Source organism: Doryrhamphus excisus, linkage group LG6 (assembly GCF_037039965.1).
Source record: "Doryrhamphus excisus strain RoL-2023G ecotype Guam linkage group LG6, RoL_Dexc_Guam_v1.1, whole genome shotgun sequence".
In the NCBI taxonomy this organism is placed as follows: domain Eukaryota; kingdom Metazoa; phylum Chordata; class Actinopteri; order Syngnathiformes; family Syngnathidae; genus Doryrhamphus; species Doryrhamphus excisus.
Genome location: NC_136362.1, coordinates 7306736 through 7325929, shown reverse-complemented (window position 1 = coordinate 7325929; position 19194 = coordinate 7306736). Strand labels below are relative to the sequence as shown.

Genomic DNA, 19194 nt, shown 5'->3' with positions numbered 1-19194 from the left:
GTGAATGTTTCTTTAAGAGCTTTAGTAAACAGGAAGTCAACACAAAATAAAAGGTCATTAGTTAGGTCATCGGAGGGTCAGGAAGTTGTTCGGAGAAGAGCGCGTCCCTCAGGTGGCGGTAGCGTCCTCTCTTGGCCATCAGCTGCTCGTGTGTGCCCTCCTCCACGATGGCGCCGTCCTCCAAGAAGATGATGCGGTCCGCCTTCTCAGCGCTGCTCATGCGGTGCGCCACCATCAGGACTGTGCGGCCGCGCCGCAGAACCTCCTGCAGGACCTAACGCGCGTCATCAGCTGGCAGGGCTGAAGGTCATGTGACTGACTCACCGCATCCTGCGCTTCGCCGTCCAGTTGGCTTGTGGCCTCGTCCAATAGGATGACCCGAGGGTCTCGGACCAGAGCCCGCACCACAGCCACGCTCTGCTTCTCGCTCTCTGACAGGCAGTGGCTGCCTCGGAACGCGTCTGCACGCGAGCAGAAGATGCAAAAGATCTATGGCGGTCAGAGGTCACATGGTGTCCGAGCCTTACCCGCATCCTCGTCTTCCATCTTGGACAAAAGCTCATACGCTTTGATCTTCACGGCGGCTTCTCGCACCCGCTGGAAGTCGCACGACGGCAGGCCGTACTTCACGTTGTACCTCAAAGACCCGCACATCAGAACCGGATTCTGCTCAACCAGAACCACCTGCAGGACCCAATGACCCAGAATGAGGCTTGGCAGTGTTGTTATGTAAACAGAACCGCCGTGCCGGATCATGTGATCGCTGCAAGGACGCCACCTTTTCATGGAGGTAGCGCTTCTGGTAGCGGTGCAGCGGCTCGCCGTCCAGGAGGATGCGACCCTGTTCGGGTTCGTAGAACCTCTTCAAGAGGCTGACGCAGGAAGTCTTTCCGCTCCCGGAAGGACCCACCAGCGCCGTCACTTTCCCCGCCTCCAACTCCATGGAGACCGCCTGAGCACAAAAGTCTGTGACCCCGCGGTCCAAGTCCGTCGTCTCCTGGCAAACGTTTTGAGGCGTTACCTTCAGCACCGATTTGTCCGGATCTGTGGACGGGTACCTGAAGGTGACATCCTGGAAAACAATTCCCCCCCGCATCATTTCGGGCGCCAAGGGGCCATCCTTGTGGCCTTTTGGCGTCCGGTCCAGATAGCTGAAGACTTTGGCGATGACGCCCACCGTGGACAGCGTCTCTCCACAGCAGAACAAGATCTCCTGAGATGCCGACAGCGGTCAAACATGGCGAGGCCACCCGCACGGCGAGCCACTCACCTTCAGGTTGTGCGACATGGGCTTCCGGAACAGGAAGAAGGAAAGCAGACTTCCGATGCTGACCTGACCGCTCGAGATGAGCGTGCGAGCGCGAAGCAGCATCGCCATCTTGATGGCCAAACTTCCCAACTGCACCCACAAAAAAAAAAAACACATCAACGCAAGTTGAGCGGCGCCACGAATGGGGGGCGTGGCCACTCTTACCCGCCGTGTTAAAATGAAGATGGCGTTGTAGACTCCAGCGCGTCTTCTGACGGCGGTTAGCTTATCCAGAGCCCCTCGATAGCGCCTCAATTCTTCACGCTCGCCGTTGAAGCTGCGGACAATGCGAATCCTGCCCACCGACTGATTGGCGAGCTCTTGGACGGCGGCCAGACAGTCCTGCTTCTGGTCCGTGAGCTCCTGTTTGGGCGGAGAGAGCGCTAGAACCTCACGGGTACTTCCTGTGGGAGCACCGTCCCTCACCTTGGAGCGGGCCAAGTGGTGCTTCTGCAGCGCCGCCATCAGCGGGATCTCGATGCACGTGAGCATGGTCAGCTGACAGGACAGACTCAACATGACCGCCATCATCAGGATGGTCTTCACCGTGCTGCGGAGCACAGCATTGGCGTTGAGCGCCACCGTCAGGCCCATCTTGTCCACGTCCGAGTGCAGGCGAGAAGAAAGATGTCCTGTCACGTGACACAGCAGCCGTGAGACCTCCTGGTCTGACCGGCGGGAACATTTTCTGTGCAATTTCACCTGGATTGTTCTCCTCAAAGAAGTTCACTTCCTGTGTCAGCAGCGACTGGAAGAGCACAAGTTTGAGTCTCTTGTTGAGGCGGCCGTGCGAGCACATGAAGAATGCCGCCCTCAGGCCCGCAAACGCGCAGCTGCAAGCAGGAAGACCACTTCATGACACGCATGTGACCCTCCTAGGATCCTAGGACACCAACGTGACTTGTAGGACACCAATGTGATTAGCAGGATGCTAATAGGACACCAAAGTGATTAGTAGGACACTAGCAGGACACCAATGTAACTTGTACGATGCTACTATAACTAGTAGGACGCTAGTAGGACACCAAGGTGACTCGTAGGACACCAATGTGACTAGCAGGATGCTAATAGGACACCAAGGTGACTTGTAGGACACCAATGTGATTAGCAGGATGCTAATAGGACACCAAAGTGATTAGTAGGACACTAGCAGGACACCAATGTAACTTGTACGATGCTACTATAACTAGTAGGACGCTAGTAGGACACCAAGGTGACTCGTAGGACACCAATGTGACTAGCAGGATGCTAATAGGACACCAAGGTGACTTGTAGGACACCAATGTGACTAGCAGGATGCTAATAGGACACCAAAGTGACTAGTAGGACACTAGTAGGACACCAATGTAACTTGTACAATGCTACTATAACTAGTAGGACGCTAGTAGGACACCAATGTGACTAACAGGACACCAATGTGACTAGTAGGATGCTAATAGGACACCAAGGTGACTCGTAGGACACCAATGTGATTAGTAGGATGCTAATAGGACACCAAAGTGACTCGTAGGACACCAAAGTGATTAGCAGGATGCTAATAGGACACCAAAGTGACTCGTAGGACACCATTGTGATTAGTAGGACACTAGTAGGACACCAATGTGACTAGTAGGATGCTAATAGGACACCAAGGTGACTCGTAGGACACCAATGTGATTAGCAGGATGCTAATATGACACCAAAGTGACTCGTAGGACACCAATGTGATTAGCAGGACACTAGTAGGACACCAATGTGACTAGTAGGATGCTAATAGGACACCAAAGTGACTCGTAGGACACCAATGTGATTAGCAGGATGCTAATAGGACACCAAAGTGATTAATGGGATGCTAATAGGACACAAATCTGACTTGTAGGATGCTAACGTGACCAGTAGGACTTAATAGGACACTAACGTGACTCCTTGGATGCTAATGTGACTCGTGGGATGCCAAAAGGACGCGCAGGATGCCAGTGTGACGAGTAGAACACTAATATGACTAGTAGGAAGCTAATGTGACTTTCGTAGGACGCTAATGTGACTAGTAGACGGTAATGTAACTCTCGTAGGATGCTACTGTGACTGAAATGTGACCAATATGATGAGTAGAAAGCTAATGTGACTCTCGTAGGATGCTAATAGTAAGCCAATGTGCAGCTAATATGACTGGTAGGACACTAATAGGACACAAATGTGACTCGCAGGACACTAGTAGGATGCCAATACAACGTCAGTGTGACTAACACAATGTGGATAAGACTCCAGTGGGACATCAATACAATGCTAATGTGTGTACGTAAGTACCTTCCGAGAGACAAGGAGGCCAGCAGTGCCACAGTGGAGAAGAAGCTCGAGTCAAGGTGCGTCCCTTGGAGCATGTCCATGATCTTGCCCTGGTACAACGGGATGAACGTGTCACCTGTTGACACCAACCAGGAAGTAGACGGTGACGCAGAAGTAATCATGTTTTTATCCTTCCAGCTGCACCTTTAATATAAGATCAGGTCATCTACTCACAGCCCACGGCGAGGATGAGGAAGCTGAACGCTGAAGACAGCAACAGGAAGTCAGGTTTGAAGTACTGGAATAACCTGGTGAGCAGGCGGCGAACGTCCTGACGTGGCTCATCGTCCCGTGCCCGCCCGCCACCGATGCCCACCTCCCAAACAACGCAACTCAGCACCGAGCTCAGCGCCGACAGCAGCGCTGTCCCAGGGCTAGGGGGCAAGGTCTCGTACGGCTCCAGGGGGGGCGCTGAGAGTGACCGCCCGCTTTCCACCACGGGAGGCAGTAAAGAGAGGAGCGCCGCCAGCCTCCCTAGCGCCCCCTGGCATCTCCCATTAGTCTGTGCATATGTGAAGGAGTGAAGGACTACCCACTTGAGCACAGCAAAGCCCCACTGTTCCACTGCGCCGCAGTTTGATACCCCAAGCAGAACCACCCCAGTCCAAAAGGCCATTGTGAGCAGCGAGTCCACCAGCAGTAGCAGGAAGCCACAAAGTACAGCTTGCTTCTTCATGGCAGGAAGTGGGCCTATTACATGATCACACACACACACAAATGTAAAACACATAAACACAAGATTATTGTCACGTGACTCGCTGTGGACGTTAAACAACAATATTTACACATAACACACTTTTAAGCCAACCTGTTGTCATTTACACGACGTATTTTCTGTGCAGCTGAAGCCACTCGCCGTCAAAGGTGCCCTTTCTTCTTCTAGTTTCACTTTCACTCTCAGCTGTTTTGACCTTTGCTCCAATTTCCCTTTGAGCCCACAAGAAATCGTCATCTCGCTCGGATCTTCTTTGCCGCTCTTTATTTGCCCGTCGTTTTACACCAATCTTCACTTTTATCACCACTGAAGATACAAAACACTGTCGCATTTCCGCCTACGTCACTTTTTCCGCCAAAAGTCGATGTGACGTCACTGGCTATGCCACAAGAATATCAGTAGAAACATGGGGCACGTGGCTAGCTAATTAGTATGTATTTCATATTATCACGCGATGGATTTGGGCAGCCAGCAATCTGTCAGTCAAACCGAGAAAAAAGAAACGCTTTTCAATCAGTAGCATTTCTGCAGGCACAGCCGATTACGTCGTTCAGTCGAAACGACACCGGTAGTGACGTCATAACTGAGAACCAACGCTGTATGTTTTAATGTCATGTCCACCGGAAGTAGGTGACAAAGTAGTGATGAATGAAACCATGTCTCATTTTGAGATGTAGTTTTGTTCGGAATAATTTATCCTGAATATAAGCGTTTTGTCTGTATCATTTACATCAAATGTTCTCCTTTATCTGACAAGCTGTCGGCGCTGCTGCATTCTGTACGTTCCAAGTAAGAGACGAGTAAGAAACTGCTCCAGCCAATGAGAGCGCAGCTTGTTGCGAAGTCAAGTAACACTCAAAAAAAAAAGTCCACAGAAGAACATCTGACTTTCCCTCAAAGTGTCTCCTGATGACAGAAAGCCGTTTTCCTCTCCATGACAGCGAGCGTGAGTGCCTAAAAAGCTTCCGCTTCCGTTGCCGAACATGCTTGCTAATGTCACCGGACTCGGTTGACTTGTACGCCAATTTAAGCAACCAGCGAGCAAACGAACACGACGTTTGTGTCCGGCTAATTCCTAACCACCAAACAGCAGTTGTGGTGGCTAAATCCACATGTAAGCCGAATGAAACATCAATTGCCATTCTAATTAACGATGAGGTATTTGAGTCGTTAGAACGCCCTTTAGTCGTTTAGGGTCCACATTTTAAGATTTTTGTAACCAAGTTCCGCACAAGTTAACCTGTCACGGTCTTGAAAAGCTCTTCCTCGTGACCAACACGAGGAGACACACAGATACAGTATATAATGGGAAAAAAAAATATATATATATATACACATACATATAATGTGTGTGTATGTGTATATTTTTAACAATTTATGTATATGCTGGTGAGATTATTGTCAAATTGTGTGTAAACGTGTTTTACCAGGTGTGTGTGTTGTACTTCGCTAAGAGCGGAGAGCTCAGCGGACTGAAGGAGGAGATCGTTCAAGTCTCCACACCAATCAGCGGCCGGGACCTTTGGACCCTGTTGTTAGGCCGACACCCCAGGTAGGAACCCCTGTGCCGTTTCCTCGGCAAACCGAGCGAGCACACGGCCCCCGTCTCTGCCATTGACGGTTCTTGACGTGCCCGTGCAGACTGTCCACCTTGCAAGGTCACGTGGTGCTAGCTGTCCGACATCAGTACATCGCCATTGACGACCAGCTGCTGACGCTGGAAGACGGGGACGAGGTCGCCGTGGTGCCGCCCCTGAGTGGAGGATAACGGGTGAAAGGCGTTCGCTAATAATAAGAGTCAAACACACCGATGCTGAACTTTCCGTCACAGATGGCGCCGTCAGAAGAGGGGAGGAACGTCTTCAAGCTGAGTCGTGATTGGCTGTCTGTGCAGGAAGTGGTGGCCGCTGTCAGCAGTGCTTCCTGTGGAGCCATCTCTCTATTTATCGGTTAAGTTACGGTCAGTAAATTAGCACCAGCCACGTTAACGCTTACTTACCTGAGTGCACGTGCAGGTACGACGCGCGAAGACGAGCTGCAAGGCAGGAAGGTGATTGGTCTGGAGTACGAGGCGTACGAAGACATGGTCCAATCAGAGCTGAGCAGGCTTTGTGATGACATCAGAGCACGCTGGCCTGACGTGACACACATCTGTGTGCACCACCGCCTGGGGTCACGTCACATGCTAATGCTACTTGGTCCCGGTGGCCACTTGTTCAACTCACCTTTGAACTCCTCCCCCCCCCCCCAATTTAGGTGGGTGAAAGTGGGCGAGGCCAGCGTAGTCATGGCAATCTCGTCCCCTCACCGCCATGACGGTCAGCAGGCCATCCAGCACTTGATGGAGCAGCTGAAGGCCCGTGTGCCCGTATGGAAGAAGGTTAGCGCACATGCTAGCGTCTTGCTGGCGTTCCTGTGCTTGTGTTGATTGGAATGTCGTTGGCAGGAAGTCTACGATTCCCACGAGGTTGCCTGGAAGGAGAACGCAGAGTGCGGCTGGTCCAGTTGCCATGGAGACGCTGCCCAAAAACCCTAAATAGTCAATAAACACCACATTATATTATATTAATCCCCAATGCGTGATGTGTAGACGACTTTTCACAAAACGGTGGGGGGGTCAAAGGTGCAGAATGCGTCTTCAAAGACAGACGGTGTTTATGAGCCTTCTGGTTAGATGTGTTACAGAACAACATTTGTAGACAAAATCTGCAATAAATTAAGGAGACAAAAGGTGTCTCACAATACTGTCAACACACGTGCACAAAAGGCATGCAGACTGAAATGAACACGAGTCTCTGCGGGACGTTGGTGCCGTCTGATTGGTCGCTTGGGAGGCTGATTGACTGTTAGCATAATTAGCCAAAGGGCCCGACAGCAGTTAGCCAACAACAAAGAAGATGTGAGGATAAATAGAACAGCAAGACAGCCCCCAAACACCCCCCCACCTCCCCCAACCATGCATCACGACACGTTTTTCACCAACACGGACTAATTCCAGAACACGACACCTTTTTCACGCCCTTTCATGCGCTCCTTTTCCTCGTGTGCACAAAAAGATTTTTTTTTTTTTTTGCAGTCGACTCGCCAACCCGTTAATTTAACAACTGACAACGGACCAATTCCCTGACTTTTCCAGAGCCAATCAGTTCTACGTTTGATCCTGCAGATGAAGCGGCGGCCGGCAATGCTAACAGACGACACATGCTAACAATGCTGCCGTGTTAGCATGCTGTAACTAACAAATCTGGCATGCATTTGTTTTCGGTTCATAAAATCCCACCTGGCATGCTGACGCCCCCCCCCCCAGCTAAGACTGTGAACTTGGTTCTAACAGCGAGCATGTTAGAGGAGGTATTTGTTAACATTGTGACTGACAACTACCCACTCCTTATCCCAAAGGCGCCGCACACAAATACACAACGTGTGTTAAAATGTCAACATAGCGGCCAGACGGCCTCCTTTTCACTGATCGAACGTTTACTAAGTTTAAGACGCGCTGTGATTGGTTGGGGGAAGACACGTCCTGCAGGAGACGGAGCTCGTCCAAAGTCTCGACTGGAGCACACGGTGTCGGACCGCATGTTCGTATGTTGGCAAGAGGAGGGGTCACAGCCCATGCGGCGGAGGTCGCCATGGATACGTGAGACAGAGACAAGTCACTTCCTGTTTGTCAGGAAACGCTCTCATTCCGTTTGGGAGAAGCGCTGACGTTTGGCAGGAAGTATCCCGACATCAGTGCGCACCACTGCCGTGAGGGAGGGGGAGGGGCCAGCGTGGTGGAAGGCACACAGGAGGACGTAATGGTGACGATGTCGACGATGGGTGGGTGGGCGTAGTCAAAGTTCTGCTTTGTGGGACGGACGTCTCCTTACATGCGGGAGCCTCGCTCCTGCAGGATCTGAGGGTAGGAAAGGGGGACAGGTGAGCGCCGTCCCGGGAGCCCCCGCCCACAGACACGCCTCACCTTGGCTTTTTCGGTGGGCTCGATGACGACTCCGTTGGTGGAGTTGTTGAGCTCGCGGGAGACCACGCAGAGGAACTCCGCCTGGTCCTCGTTCCCGTAATTGTACGACGAGCCGATGCTGATCAGCTGTTTCCACAAATGCACGCCGTCAACAAACGCGCCCACTCTCAAATACTTAAATAAGTACACTAGATACACCGTTCCTGAGTGTACCAAGAGTACTAAAGGTTAAGAAAAAAGATGGCTCACCTGCTCAAACTTCCATCCGTCTGACATGGTGGAGACCATCTGAGTGAGCTCCTCCTCCTGGCACTGCAGGACGCGATAGACGTGCTTGACCGGTCCCTGCACGAAACCACAATGATCTCACACACACACACACACACACGTATGTACACAAACACAGGTGAACGTGGTAGGCACTCGTACCTGTGACGTGCGGTTCTCGTTGTCACGTATGCGTTCTTTGACCAAGCGGACCAGGGAGGCAATGTTGTAGAACTCGGCTTCTTCAAGAACACCTGAGAACCCACACACACACGTGTCACGCATTCCCACACCTCCACTATCCAAGCCTCCACTATCCAAGGGGTCCTAAAATGTGATTTTTAATTACTCGTTTTTTAAGTTAATTTCTCTCCGGCGCCCCCTAGTGGTGACGGGGCCCGAAGCAGGTGCTGAGTTCGCTTATGCCGTGGGCCGGCTGTGTCCACTATAGAGACGCGCACGGCTGTGTACCTTCCTCGGCCAGGTTCTTGTCCAAGATGAGTTTTCCGTGCCGCAGGTAGTTGAGGATGGGTCCAAAGTAGGTGGGGTCCCTGTCAATCAAATAGGCCCCCGTCTGGTCCTGCAGAGAAGTCCAACACAGCGTTTCCATGGTGACACGAGCAGGACAATAATAATAATATGGCACCTGGAATGCATGCACTTACTTTGTCCGAGTCCAGGTCGGGGTCCTCCTGGCACAGGCGGGACAGGAAGGACTTGGGGTCCCTGCACATAGTCTGTTTGGTGGTGATGAAGTACGTCCCGCCGACGTTCAGACGGACCCAGCGCGACCCCGGCTTGTCAGCCGCTTCGGACGGGGAAGTCGGGCTGCTCTTGACCGGGAAGCCGAACACCGAGCGGGTGGAGACGGCGGGACTGAGTTGACCGGCCCGAGGCGGAACTAGCAAGCTGGGCGAAGGCAGGCGAACCGAGCCGCGGACGTCGCGGTGCTCCGCCTGCTCGACGGTGCTGGTACCGCTCGGTTCGACCGCATGAAGCTCGGCCATGATGTGCTCGTCTAAAAAGTCAGGCACGGTTAACGGTCGACGGAGGACTTGAACACGCACGCTAACGACAAGGCGCACTTAGCAACATGGCATTAATCAAACATTTGGCCTTCTGACATATTCAAACCTTCTTCTGAGAAGGACAGTTCTTCCGGGTTGTAACGTGTTTACTGTTTACTTCCGCTGTGTGGCTTTTCAAACTAAAAGCTAATTGCTAGCCTGCTAACACTTTAGGACAACTACCCTTAGTTAATTTTGGCATATTTCTACCAAGAAACGACTGCGAGCCGTCAAAAGACAAACAAGCGTTGTTTATTACGTTTATTACCGTTCAGACGATGACGCCGGCACTTGTTGTACAACATATCACCCGTGGGGGGCAGTGTCGTCAACGCAACATGAAGCGTAGAAGAAGAATTCGACGAAGGCGCCTTGAGCAAATCATAATGGACGTGACGGGAAGGTCCTAGGAGGTTCGGAGCTCTGCTGACATCGGGTTTTGGAGCGGCACAACAACCGACAGCAGCTTCTTTGTTGGTAAGTTTTGTGGCGGGCTCAAACTCGGTTAACATGCTAGCTCGCTTGCGTCTCCGAGAGAAGATGACGTCTTGAGATGTTAGCGTGACAAAGATGGTGACGTAGCGGGCTGTCCTCGCAGCGCCATGAGTGAGTTTCGGATCCACCACGACGTGAACGAGCTGCTCAATCTTCTTCACGTGCGGAGAGGCGATGGAGCTGAAGGCTACATCGACCGTCTGCAGAAACACAGGACACCTTACGTCACCACCACAGTCTCCGCCCACAGCGCCAAGGTGAGCCCTCACGTGACTCAGCAGTCCGGGCAGCGTGACATAAACGTGACGCTTCTCATTCAGGTCAAACTAGCAGAGTTTTCCAAAACGCCGGAAGATTTTCTGAGGAAATACGAGGAGCTCAAGTCGAAAAATGTCCGCTACTTGGACCCGCTGGTCTATCTGCTGTCCAAACTGTGCGAGGACAAGGAGGTAAGTCCCAGGAAGTGGACAAGAACCCTGTTATGTAATCACAGAATAAGAACCATCTTGTATTTGCAGACCCTCCAGTGTCTCCAGCACAACGCTAAAGAGCGCTCAGAGGCGTGCAGCGCTACCACGACAACAAGCGGCCCAAGCGTGACGACCAGCAGCTCCAAGATGTCCATGCAGGAACTGGACGAGCTGAGGAAGAAACTTGGCAACGTGACGGCAGCGTCCAGTGCTCCCATGGTGAGAACCTCCACCCACATCCGACATGTGGAATGTGACCTTTTGTGTCATTGGTCCACAGTCGGCGGAGGTCACCAGGAAGATGTTGCGAGACAAACACAACAAGAAGAATCCGGGTCAGCTCAGTCCCGTCTTCCCCAGTTGGGTGTATGAGCGACCATCCCTTCTGGGGGACTTCATTGCCGGCCCCTCCCCTTCCGCCAATCAGGCTGTGTCAGTGGGTGAGTGAGCATCTGTGTGTGTGCGTTGTGGGCGTGTCTAACACGGCGACGTGCCTGCAGGCACCATGTCACTGGCTGCTCAGGAGCAAGTCGTGCTGGAGGACCTGCTCTTCGTCCTGGTCGGCGTGGACGGACGAGATGTGACGTCTCAGCCAGTTCTGGGTCGTCAGAACCGTTCCTTCATCGTGGACGCCACGCTGGACACGTCCGTCAAGGAGCTGGTGAACCGGATCTTACCCGTGGCGTCGTACTACTCCACCGTCACACGGTGAGTTGGTCCAGACATGTCGGGTCTCGCAGGAAAGAGAAGTTGATGCGGTGTTTGACCTCCAGCTTCATCGAGGAGAAGTCATCCTTCGAGTATGGCCAGGTCAACCATGCTCTGACGGCGGCCATGCGCACACTGATGAAGGAGTACCTGATCCTGGTCACGCAGCTGGAGCACGTGCACAGACAAGGAACGCTGTCCTTGCAGAAGCTCTGGTTCTACATCCAACCCACCATGAGGACCATGGAGATCCTGGCCTCTGTCGGTAGGTCACCCACTTCCGTCAGGTGAACGCTCCTCCCTGTCTGACAGCTCGTTTGTGTGCGTTAGCGTCATCTGTGGACAAAGGCGAGTGTATGGGCGGAGCCACGCTGAGTCTTCTTCACGACCGCACCTTCAACTTCACGGGTGACGCTCAGGCGCAGGAAGTGTGTCTCTACCTCACCAAGGCTGCCAGCGTCCCCTACTTTGAGATCCTGGAGAAGTGGATCTACAGGGGTATCATCAGGGACCCCTACAGGTGATGTCAGGGGGTGGTGAGGTCAGAGGCGGGGCTTGGTGGAACTCCATGTGGACGCCTGCGTCTTGGCATCTTGCAGTGAGTTCATGGTGGAGGAACACGAGCTGCAGAAGGAGAAGATCCAGGAAGACTACAACGACAAGTACTGGGACCAGAGGTACACAGTAGTGCAGCACCGCATTCCCTCCTTCCTGCAGAAGATGGCCGACAAGATCCTCAGCACAGGTAAGCTTTCAAATGTTCCGGGTGAGGGAACGCTCCAACGTGGGCTGAAGTGCGAATGTGTGGCAGGAAAATACCTGAACGTGGTGCGCGAGTGCGGGCGCGACGTCACATGTCCTGACGCCAAGGAGGTCTTGTACACGTTGAAGGAGCGCGCCTACGTGGAGCAGATCGAGAAGGCCTTCAACTACGCCAGCAAGGTTCTGCTGGACTTCCTGATGGAGGAGAAGGAGCTGGTGTCGCGTCTCAGGTACTGACTGCACAATTGTCTCACACAAACGCACACATGCACGCTATCTGTTCCACTTCCTGTCTGCAGATCCATCAAACATTACTTCCTGATGGACAAGGGGGATTTCTTCGTCCACTTCATGGACCTCACAGAAGATGAGCTGAAGAAACCCGTGGACGACATCGTTCCTCCCAGACTGGAAGCTCTCCTGGAACTGGCGCTCCGCATGAGCACGGCCAACACCGACCCGTTCAAAGACGACCTGAAGGTCCACATTTCCGTGAACGTTCACATGGCGTGTGGAGCGGCTCCAGGAACGCGTTGACTTCTTTGTGTGCAGATCGACCTGATGCCTCATGATGTCATCACCCAGCTGCTGAGAGTACTGGCCATCGAGACCAAGCAGGAAAAGAGCATCGCCAACGCCGAGGCCGCCGACGCCACCCTCAGCGGCCTGGAGGCCTTCTCCTTCGACTACATCGTCAAATGGCCGCTCTCGCTCATCATCAACAGGTCACATGACATGCCATGGTGATGATAATGGTAAAAGTGATGATGATGATGATGATGATGATGCCGGGCAGGAAGGCGCTGACGAGGTACCAGATGTTGTTCCGTCACATGTTCTACTGCAAACACGTGGAAAGGCTCCTGTGCAACGTGTGGATCAGCAACAAGGACTCCAAGCAGTATTCCTTACACACCGCCAAGTGGTGAGTCTTCCGCGCCCCGCCCACTTCCTGTCTACATGACCTCACGAAAGGTCGCTCTGTCCTGTGCAGGTTCTCTGCGGCGTTTGCGCTGCGTCAGCGCATGTTGAACTTTGTCCAGAACATCCAGTACTACATGATGTTTGAAGTGATGGAGCCCACCTGGCACCTGATGGAGAACAACCTGAAGACGGTGCGTGTGGAGTCTCGTAACTCGACTTCCTCTTGTCTTCAGCGCAACTGAAGCGTGTCGGTTTTTTTTGTGCACGTAGGCGTCCAACATCGACGACGTGCTGTGTCATCACACCAGCTTCCTGGACAACTGCCTGAAGGACTGCATGCTGACCAATCCCGAGCTGCTGCGCATCTTCTCCAAGCTCATGGCCGTCTGCGTCATGTTCACCAACTGCATGCAGGTGCGCGCACGCCGCCTCGCACCGGTCACGCTCGCTCACGCCGTTGTCCCACACATCCTGTGTTTGCTGTGCGCTAGCGTTTCACGCAGAGCCTCAGGCTGGAGCGTCTCTCTCTCGATGCCCCGCCCACACAGAGCCAGGCCGAAGCCGACAAGAAGAGAACCGCTAAGGTAGTCATCCTCATGTCAAGTCACGTGACGCGTTGAGCTTACTCGGTTCCTGTTGCAGCACGTGGATACGCTCCCGGCATCGGACAGCGGCTTCGAGGCGGCCATCGTCAACTTTGACAACAACTTCAGCGTGTTGCTGCTGGATCTTCTGGACAAGCTGAGCATCTTCAGCACCAACGACTGCGAGCACAGCATGATCAGCATCATCTACAGGTCAGTGCGCCCTTCCGCCCCCGCCCCCAATCCCGCCATTGTTGTAACCTCTGACCTCTTACAGGCTGGACTTTAACGGCTTCTACACGGAGCGTCTGGAGAGGATGGCGGTGGAGCGAAGTCAGAAATAGCATTACAGTGCTCCACACGGGAGAGTACATAGAAGAGTGTGATACACATGATGTCCACCAGGGGGCCCCCACCTCTGTAATAAAGACTTTTTTTTTTACAGAGTCAAGTCATCTTTATTCAACCTTCAGAAAGATGACAAATATTTGTCCATTGCACTGCAACAAACACAAGAACGTGAAAATCAATGTGCAACCATGTGTGTGTGTGTGTGTGTGTGTGTGTGCACACTAACCCCTCCTAGCTTGTTTGGTCCCATCAATCAATCATTGTGATCACGTCCTCAATGAGCAGAAAGGTGACAGGGCTTAGTTGGTTGTGACTTCCTCAGCGTTTTGGATGGGGGGGGGGGAAGCACAACAACATGAGGGGTCCAAAAAAAAAAAAAAAAAGCCTGTGTGTCAACTGTTGTCTCTTCATGCCAGGATCATACATGTCAGACGACAACGCCACATCCTGACTTTAGTGTTGAACAGCATTGGGGGGGGGGGGTCCAGTGTGACCTACGCGTTTCTCTTTTTGAGTTTGGTGCTTAACGTTTCATACTTGGTCCAACTCCAGTCTTGGTCCTTCAAGGAGGAGAAACACAACATGAACTCTGTCTGCCAATCACACACACACACACATAGAACAAGCTCCGCCCACTCATTAACTCCCAATAAATATGATCAACGTATAGTGAGGATAAGTGGCATAGAAAATGAATAAACGATGAAGACAAGACGCGCTCACCACGATGCTCTTAGCCTGCTCGTCAGCGGCTTCCTGCATGAGGCTGGTCAGCTGACTCAGGTACTTCTGCGTCTCCTGCAGCAGGCGGGGGGCGGCGTCGCTGGTGGAGAAGCGGGAGTCCATGAACATCTTTCACAAAGCGTCCACCTCTCATAGGAGCGTACCTGTCATTGGGTCCGGGAAGTGACGTGAGCGGGTGCGGTGCGCTGACGGGCGGAGCTGACTGAGACCACTGGGAGACCTGCGGCGGGTTGGAGCCCTCGGGACTGGCGGCCATTGAGCTACGTGCCGAGTTCTGAGCCTGGTGACAACACGGGAACGTGGCGGTCACATCAGCCCCATGTGAGCCCCTCGATGAGGGGGACACTTACACATGCGATCTTGAGAAGATGCCAGAACTCTCGCTGCCGCTTGATCTGCATCTGCATGACCGTGTTGTCCGCCTCCTTGATGCTCTCCAGCGTCTTTTCGATCCGCGGAAACAAGTTGATGATCTTCTGCTTACTGCTCAGGATCTTACTGGTGGGATGGAACACGCGAGCATCAGCGTGGCAGCAGCCAGCCACCGTGTGAGACCTCGGAGATCTTGAGACCTGATCTTCTTGTACCTTAGATGTGTGTACAGATCTTTCAGCACTTTGTCCTGGTTGTGGACCGTCTGGATGATGGCCTTGACCATCTCGGAACTGTCGCTGCTCACGTCTGCTTCTGGCACTGCAAGAAATCCACACGCTTGTGAGCAGAACAGTGAGGGGAGAAGAAGGAAAAGAAGTAGAAGAAGAAGCAGGAAAAGAATGAAAAAGAAAAAGTAGTAGAACGAGAAGAAATAGCGTGAAGGAGAAAAGGGAGAAATGAGTAGAAAAAGAAGACCAAGGAGGTCTGACCTTTGCATTTCATCTTCAGCTGCTTGTAGAGCTCCATGGCCTTCTCTTCGCTGGAAAGACAAACATCCGTCATGTGACGAGAAGCTCCAACCAATCACAATTTCTCTGCACGCCAACTTCCTAAGCTTCCTCCTGTGACCCTCAACAGGACCACTTCCTGCACACACTCACAGCTGCTCCATCTTGTCGCCTTGGCGACGAGCGTACGGACTCCTCTGAAGCTCCACGATCTCAGAGTGCAGCGCCATGATCTCGTCATCCAGATGGCCCACCTCCGCCACCTGCAGAATGACAGCGCCAAGTCACGTGACGGCCGATACGGCGAATGACGTCATCGCCGCAATCAGCGGCGTCGTCAGTGACCTGAGCAAAGGCCGCCGCTCGCTCCTCGTTCTCCTGCCAGGCCTTCAGCATCTTCTCAGAGGCTGTGGAGGACATCGGAGGTTAAGTCACATGCCGTGTCACGTGACCGGGGAGGCCAGAGTTCGGCTCACAAATGCCGTAGTGCATCTGGTCGCTGTACTTCTCCAGGTCGTACTGGATGCTGCTCCTGAAGAAGTCCAGCTTGGCTTTCAACTGTTGGGAGAATCCGAACATGCTGTTCTTGCACCTCGTCAGGTTGGTGTTGTAGCGCAGGAGACTCAGCCTGGACGAAAGGGGGGGGGGGGCGAGAAGGAGAAAGAGGACATGCCATGAGACCATGTCACACGGCACAAGGAGGAGACTCCACATGACAACGCCACACGGCATGAGGAACGCCACACAGCATGAGGCGGCGTCGTGAGGGCACACGCCACATGGCAGGAGGACGTCCAGAGAAGCCAAGAGGAAGCGGGGGGTGTGACTCACATGGCAGCTCTCTGTCCCTGGAAGAGACGACTGTAGTCATCTTTGAGGCCGCAGATGTAGCTGACAGCTTCGCCCCAGACCTTCTTGAGCGCGGCGAGGGGCAGCTGTGTTCGGGCCTCCTGGACTGAAAAGCAGATGGCGGAGTTGAGCCCGGGGGCCATCGACGACGTTGCGAACGTTCATGTTCTACTCACCGATGGTGTTGACCTTATCGGGCAGCTGTCTGGCGCTGAATGGCCCCGAGTACTCGGTGGCGCTCTTGTCGAACAAGTAGACGATGTACGAGTCCCAGCCTCGCTGCAGATGAGAGACGCTTTTAACGGGACGTTCTCGATGGGGGGGAGGAGCCAATGTGTCGCGCACGTACCACACCGTCGAGGACGCACTGAGCCGCCGGCTTGCGAGGGTCCAGAGACACGCCCGTCTCCTGTAGTAGCTCCTGGCGGACCACGTCGATCCCGCTCTCGGCCTGGATGCGCTTCTGAAGACTGTGCAGGGACTCGTCTGGCGCCAGCTGGAAGGAGTGCACCTGGGCCGTGGTCATGTTGAGGATGTGGACCACCTAAAGACAGACGGGACTCTAAAGTTCTGCGGCAGACACAAAGTTGGACAAGGTGCTCACCTTCATGCCGAGAATCTGATCCAGAAGCTCAAAGCAGAGCGGCTTCCTGCTGTCGGGATGGACTCCACCTCCTCTCTGGACCGGGTCCCACTTGAGCATGAGTTGGAGCAAAGCTTCCATGGGCTCCAGCAGCGTCCTGCAATGAGGACACTGTCACACCCAAGTTGACCCAGATCTGGCGCCGGTGTCACACCTGCTCAGGTTGTTGGGGTACGGAAGACGAGTGGAGAAGCGAACTTCTCCGTTGGGCTCCTCCACCGCCATGATGTCTTTCGGACCTTTGTTCCGCACTTTGCTGGCCCTGCCGCCAATCAACAAGCCTTTTTATCAACAATGTGAAGCTCCGCCCACCGTGTGTGGGTCGTGACTCACCACTGCACGGGCTGCAGATTGTGCAGAAAGGGCCGGAAACCACAGGAGCACTCAAAGATCATGGTGCCAAAGCTCCAGTAGTCCACGCTGACCGTGTACGCTTTGTTCTCAAACAACTCAGGCGCCTGCATGCGCCAAAAGGACCTTCAGAAACCCACCACAACGATGAAAAAGTTGAAGTTCTCACCAGGTACTGCAGCGTGCCCACAAACGACGTGCACAGACTGCCTTGGTCCAGGTCTTTGGCGTAGCCCAAGTCAATGATCTTGTGGACCAACTGCACGGGAAGCGATAAGACGTCTCAGAGGACCTCAGTGCCTCCAATTCTAAACCAAGCGGCTTACCTTCCCATTGGTTTCCTGCAGCACAATGTTCTCCGGTTTCAGGTCTCGATGGATGATCTTGTTCTCATGCAGATACTGGATGCCGGAACCTGCACGGTAGCAGTCCGCATGTCAGTATCAAGACTCAGGAGGAGCGACTCAGAAGAGACTGCACGTACCAACGTCATTGAGTAAAGACAGAACCTCGCTCTCCTTTAGCCCGCAGCAGTTCTCGGGTCTGCTCAGAACCTGCAGGCAAAGTTTACAGCCACACACAAAGTAATCTGATTACATGCAGTGCTGCACCGAGAGTCCTGGAAACAGGAAACAATGGCACCACCTTCCTCAAGTCCCCACGTGAGCAGAACTCCATGGCGAGCAGGGGTAGGTCATTCATGGCGATCAACTTCATTTCTTCCGGAACGTCCCGCGCAGTCACTACGTTGATGTGGTTCAACCTGAGCCGCAGAGAAGCAAAGTCAGAGGGAAACATGACAGGCCCAAACTTCAAGAGGTCAAACTACCAACTTCTTCATGATCTGGATCTCTCGACTCCAGCGGTCCTTGTTCCTCGGCGTCAGTTCCAGTCGGCACATCTTCACCGCCAGCTTCTCATCACTCGCCTACACAACACATGAACGCATCAGCATCCAGATGTACCGACAACACACAGCAACGCATCTGGATCCAGATGTACCGTCTGGTACACGGGCGGGTCCACACTCACTTGATGCTGGTAGAGATATACGTGAGCGAAGCCTCCCATTCCCAGCCGTTCTTTCAGCTCCCAGTCCCCGCAGTTCTGGTTCTGCCTGAACGGAGGTTTCTCCATGGTGCGGCCACAACCTGAACCAGAGAGTAGACGGTTACAGTACGCTTCCATTGACAGGCGAGCACAGGATCCGACTACATCCTGGATGCGCAGTCAATCACTGAACGACTGAGCTAACATTTGTTGACACAATGACACTAACAAGAGTTGTTGCAAAATGACGTTATAACATAAAAATAAAAACAGTAATGTCAAAACTTGAACGCGGTGATCTTGTTGTCTACGTTAGCTTAAACTGTTAGCTTAAGCTAACGCCAGCAACAGAGTGCGCTCCCGGACGTAGACGGCGGAAGCCGTGTGCTAACGACCAGGAAGCGAAGACCAAGTGTTTTAATTGGTACTCGCTGGAGTTGAGAAACGTCGAAAAACAACTCACGTCGTCCTACATGAGACACGTCCACTTGTTTACACGTCCGAACACCGTCAGTGTGGACGCTCCTGCGTGACGTCATCAGTCCCCGCGGCCGTCAAAGTGAAAGCGAGTCGCATTCAACAACGCAAGTCACAACACTTTCCACTCTTCATAATTTTTTTTTTTAATGTATCAAAACACATCAACTCTTCAAGCATTTTATGTCTTTATTTTCACATTCTTTTTTGCGATGAAATGCTGACAAACAAGCTGAAACATCAAAAATATTATTAAAA

General features: G+C 52.9%; 6 protein-coding genes across 7 annotated transcripts; 3 read left to right on the top strand and 3 right to left on the bottom strand.

The window, feature by feature from the left end:
- Positions 1-46: 46 nt before the first annotated feature.
- tap2t (transporter associated with antigen processing, subunit type t, teleost specific) lies at positions 47-5326 on the bottom strand. Of its 2 annotated transcripts, none has more exons than XM_078791330.1 (12): positions 4431-5320; positions 3809-4324; positions 3596-3710; positions 2012-2142; positions 1736-1941; positions 1475-1672; positions 1271-1399; positions 1022-1213; positions 779-952; positions 528-684; positions 325-461; positions 47-274 (listed from the first exon to the last, which is right to left on the bottom strand). In XM_078791330.1, exons 1-12 carry the CDS (start codon positions 4450-4452, stop codon positions 62-64), a joined length of 2190 nt encoding a protein of 729 aa, XP_078647456.1. In that variant the 5' UTR covers positions 4453-5320; the 3' UTR covers positions 47-61. The 2 variants fall into 2 exon arrangements, with proteins under 2 accessions (XP_078647456.1, XP_078647457.1); XM_078791331.1 differs by having other exon boundaries at positions 62-265; positions 4431-5326.
- On the top strand, positions 5113-6117 carry mocs2 (molybdenum cofactor synthesis 2). The gene is made up of 3 exons (XM_078791334.1): positions 5113-5295; positions 5780-5901; positions 5991-6117. Exons 1-3 carry the CDS (start codon positions 5284-5286, stop codon positions 6115-6117), a joined length of 261 nt encoding a protein of 86 aa, XP_078647460.1. The 5' UTR covers positions 5113-5283.
- Positions 6118-6180: 63 nt separating this feature from the next.
- On the top strand, positions 6181-7061 carry LOC131126594 (molybdopterin synthase catalytic subunit). Its single transcript, XM_058069286.2, has 4 exons — positions 6181-6298; positions 6365-6521; positions 6606-6729; positions 6796-7061. The coding sequence occupies exons 1-4, from the start codon at positions 6181-6183 to the stop codon at positions 6883-6885; spliced, it is 489 nt and encodes a 162-aa protein (XP_057925269.2). The 3' UTR covers positions 6886-7061.
- Positions 6364-10373, bottom strand: kctd2 (potassium channel tetramerization domain containing 2). The gene is made up of 6 exons (XM_058069283.2): positions 9246-10373; positions 9052-9160; positions 8743-8834; positions 8563-8658; positions 8314-8439; positions 6364-8247 (listed from the first exon to the last, which is right to left on the bottom strand). The coding sequence occupies exons 1-6, from the start codon at positions 9585-9587 to the stop codon at positions 8218-8220; spliced, it is 795 nt and encodes a 264-aa protein (XP_057925266.2). The 5' UTR covers positions 9588-10373; the 3' UTR covers positions 6364-8217.
- On the top strand, positions 9957-14030 carry tubgcp2 (tubulin gamma complex component 2). The gene is given in 18 exon segments (XM_058069251.2): positions 9957-10124; positions 10246-10399; positions 10463-10591; positions 10661-10831; positions 10893-11052; positions 11113-11320; positions 11386-11585; positions 11651-11840; positions 11920-12065; positions 12132-12312; positions 12382-12562; positions 12635-12807; positions 12879-13007; positions 13077-13197; positions 13277-13420; positions 13498-13638; positions 13640-13803; positions 13868-14030. Coding segments are annotated over 17 exon segments (2655 nt in total). The 5' UTR covers positions 9957-10124; positions 10246-10249; the 3' UTR covers positions 13935-14030.
- A 7-nt stretch (positions 14031-14037) lies between these two features.
- LOC131126573 (inhibitor of nuclear factor kappa-B kinase subunit alpha) lies at positions 14038-19029 on the bottom strand. Its single transcript, XM_058069252.2, has 22 exons — positions 18923-19029; positions 18442-18560; positions 18243-18337; positions 18055-18172; positions 17894-17963; positions 17736-17824; positions 17579-17668; positions 17392-17516; positions 17213-17320; positions 17020-17155; positions 16765-16959; positions 16592-16694; positions 16398-16521; positions 16043-16194; positions 15912-15973; positions 15720-15829; positions 15549-15598; positions 15273-15378; positions 15036-15183; positions 14829-14965; positions 14665-14764; positions 14038-14501 (listed from the first exon to the last, which is right to left on the bottom strand). Exons 1-22 carry the CDS (start codon positions 18996-18998, stop codon positions 14436-14438), a joined length of 2379 nt encoding a protein of 792 aa, XP_057925235.2. The 5' UTR covers positions 18999-19029; the 3' UTR covers positions 14038-14435.
- Positions 19030-19194: the final 165 nt, after the last annotated feature.

Excerpts from the sequence above, each read along its gene's own strand:
- LOC131126594 (XM_058069286.2), top strand. The coding sequence starts at position 6,181 with ATGGCGCCGTCAGAAGAGGGGAGGAACGTCTTCAAGCTGAGTCGTGAT. Across the intron at positions 6,299-6,364 it reads AGCCATCTCTCTATTTATCG|GTACGACGCGCGAAGACGAG; the intron begins GTTAAGTTACGG and ends GTGCACGTGCAG. Across the intron at positions 6,730-6,795 it reads GTGTGCCCGTATGGAAGAAG|GAAGTCTACGATTCCCACGA; the intron begins GTTAGCGCACAT and ends TGTCGTTGGCAG.
- LOC131126573 (XM_058069252.2), bottom strand. The coding sequence starts at position 18,998 with ATGACGTCACGCAGGAGCGTCCACACTGACGGTGTTCGGACGTGTAAA. Across the intron at positions 18,173-18,242 it reads GAGATCCAGATCATGAAGAA|GTTGAACCACATCAACGTAG; the intron begins GTTGGTAGTTTG and ends TCTGCGGCTCAG. Across the intron at positions 17,669-17,735 it reads TGCAGGAAACCAATGGGAAG|TTGGTCCACAAGATCATTGA; the intron begins GTAAGCCGCTTG and ends CTTCCCGTGCAG.
- tap2t (XM_078791330.1), bottom strand. The coding sequence starts at position 4,452 with ATGACAACAGGTTGGCTTAAAA. Across the intron at positions 3,711-3,808 it reads CCTCATCCTCGCCGTGGGCT|GTGACACGTTCATCCCGTTG; the intron begins GTGAGTAGATGA and ends TGGTGTCAACAG. Across the intron at positions 275-324 it reads ACGGCGAAGCGCAGGATGCG|GTCCTGCAGGAGGTTCTGCG; the intron begins GTGAGTCAGTCA and ends GACGCGCGTTAG.
- mocs2 (XM_078791334.1), top strand. Across the intron at positions 5,902-5,990 it reads TTGTTAGGCCGACACCCCAG|ACTGTCCACCTTGCAAGGTC; the intron begins GTAGGAACCCCT and ends GTGCCCGTGCAG.
- kctd2 (XM_058069283.2), bottom strand. The coding sequence starts at position 9,587 with ATGGCCGAGCTTCATGCGGTCGAACCGAGCGGTACCAGCACCGTCGAG. Across the intron at positions 9,161-9,245 it reads CCGACCTGGACTCGGACAAA|GACCAGACGGGGGCCTATTT; the intron begins GTAAGTGCATGC and ends ACTTCTCTGCAG. Across the intron at positions 8,440-8,562 it reads ACGGATGGAAGTTTGAGCAG|CTGATCAGCATCGGCTCGTC; the intron begins GTGAGCCATCTT and ends TTGTGGAAACAG.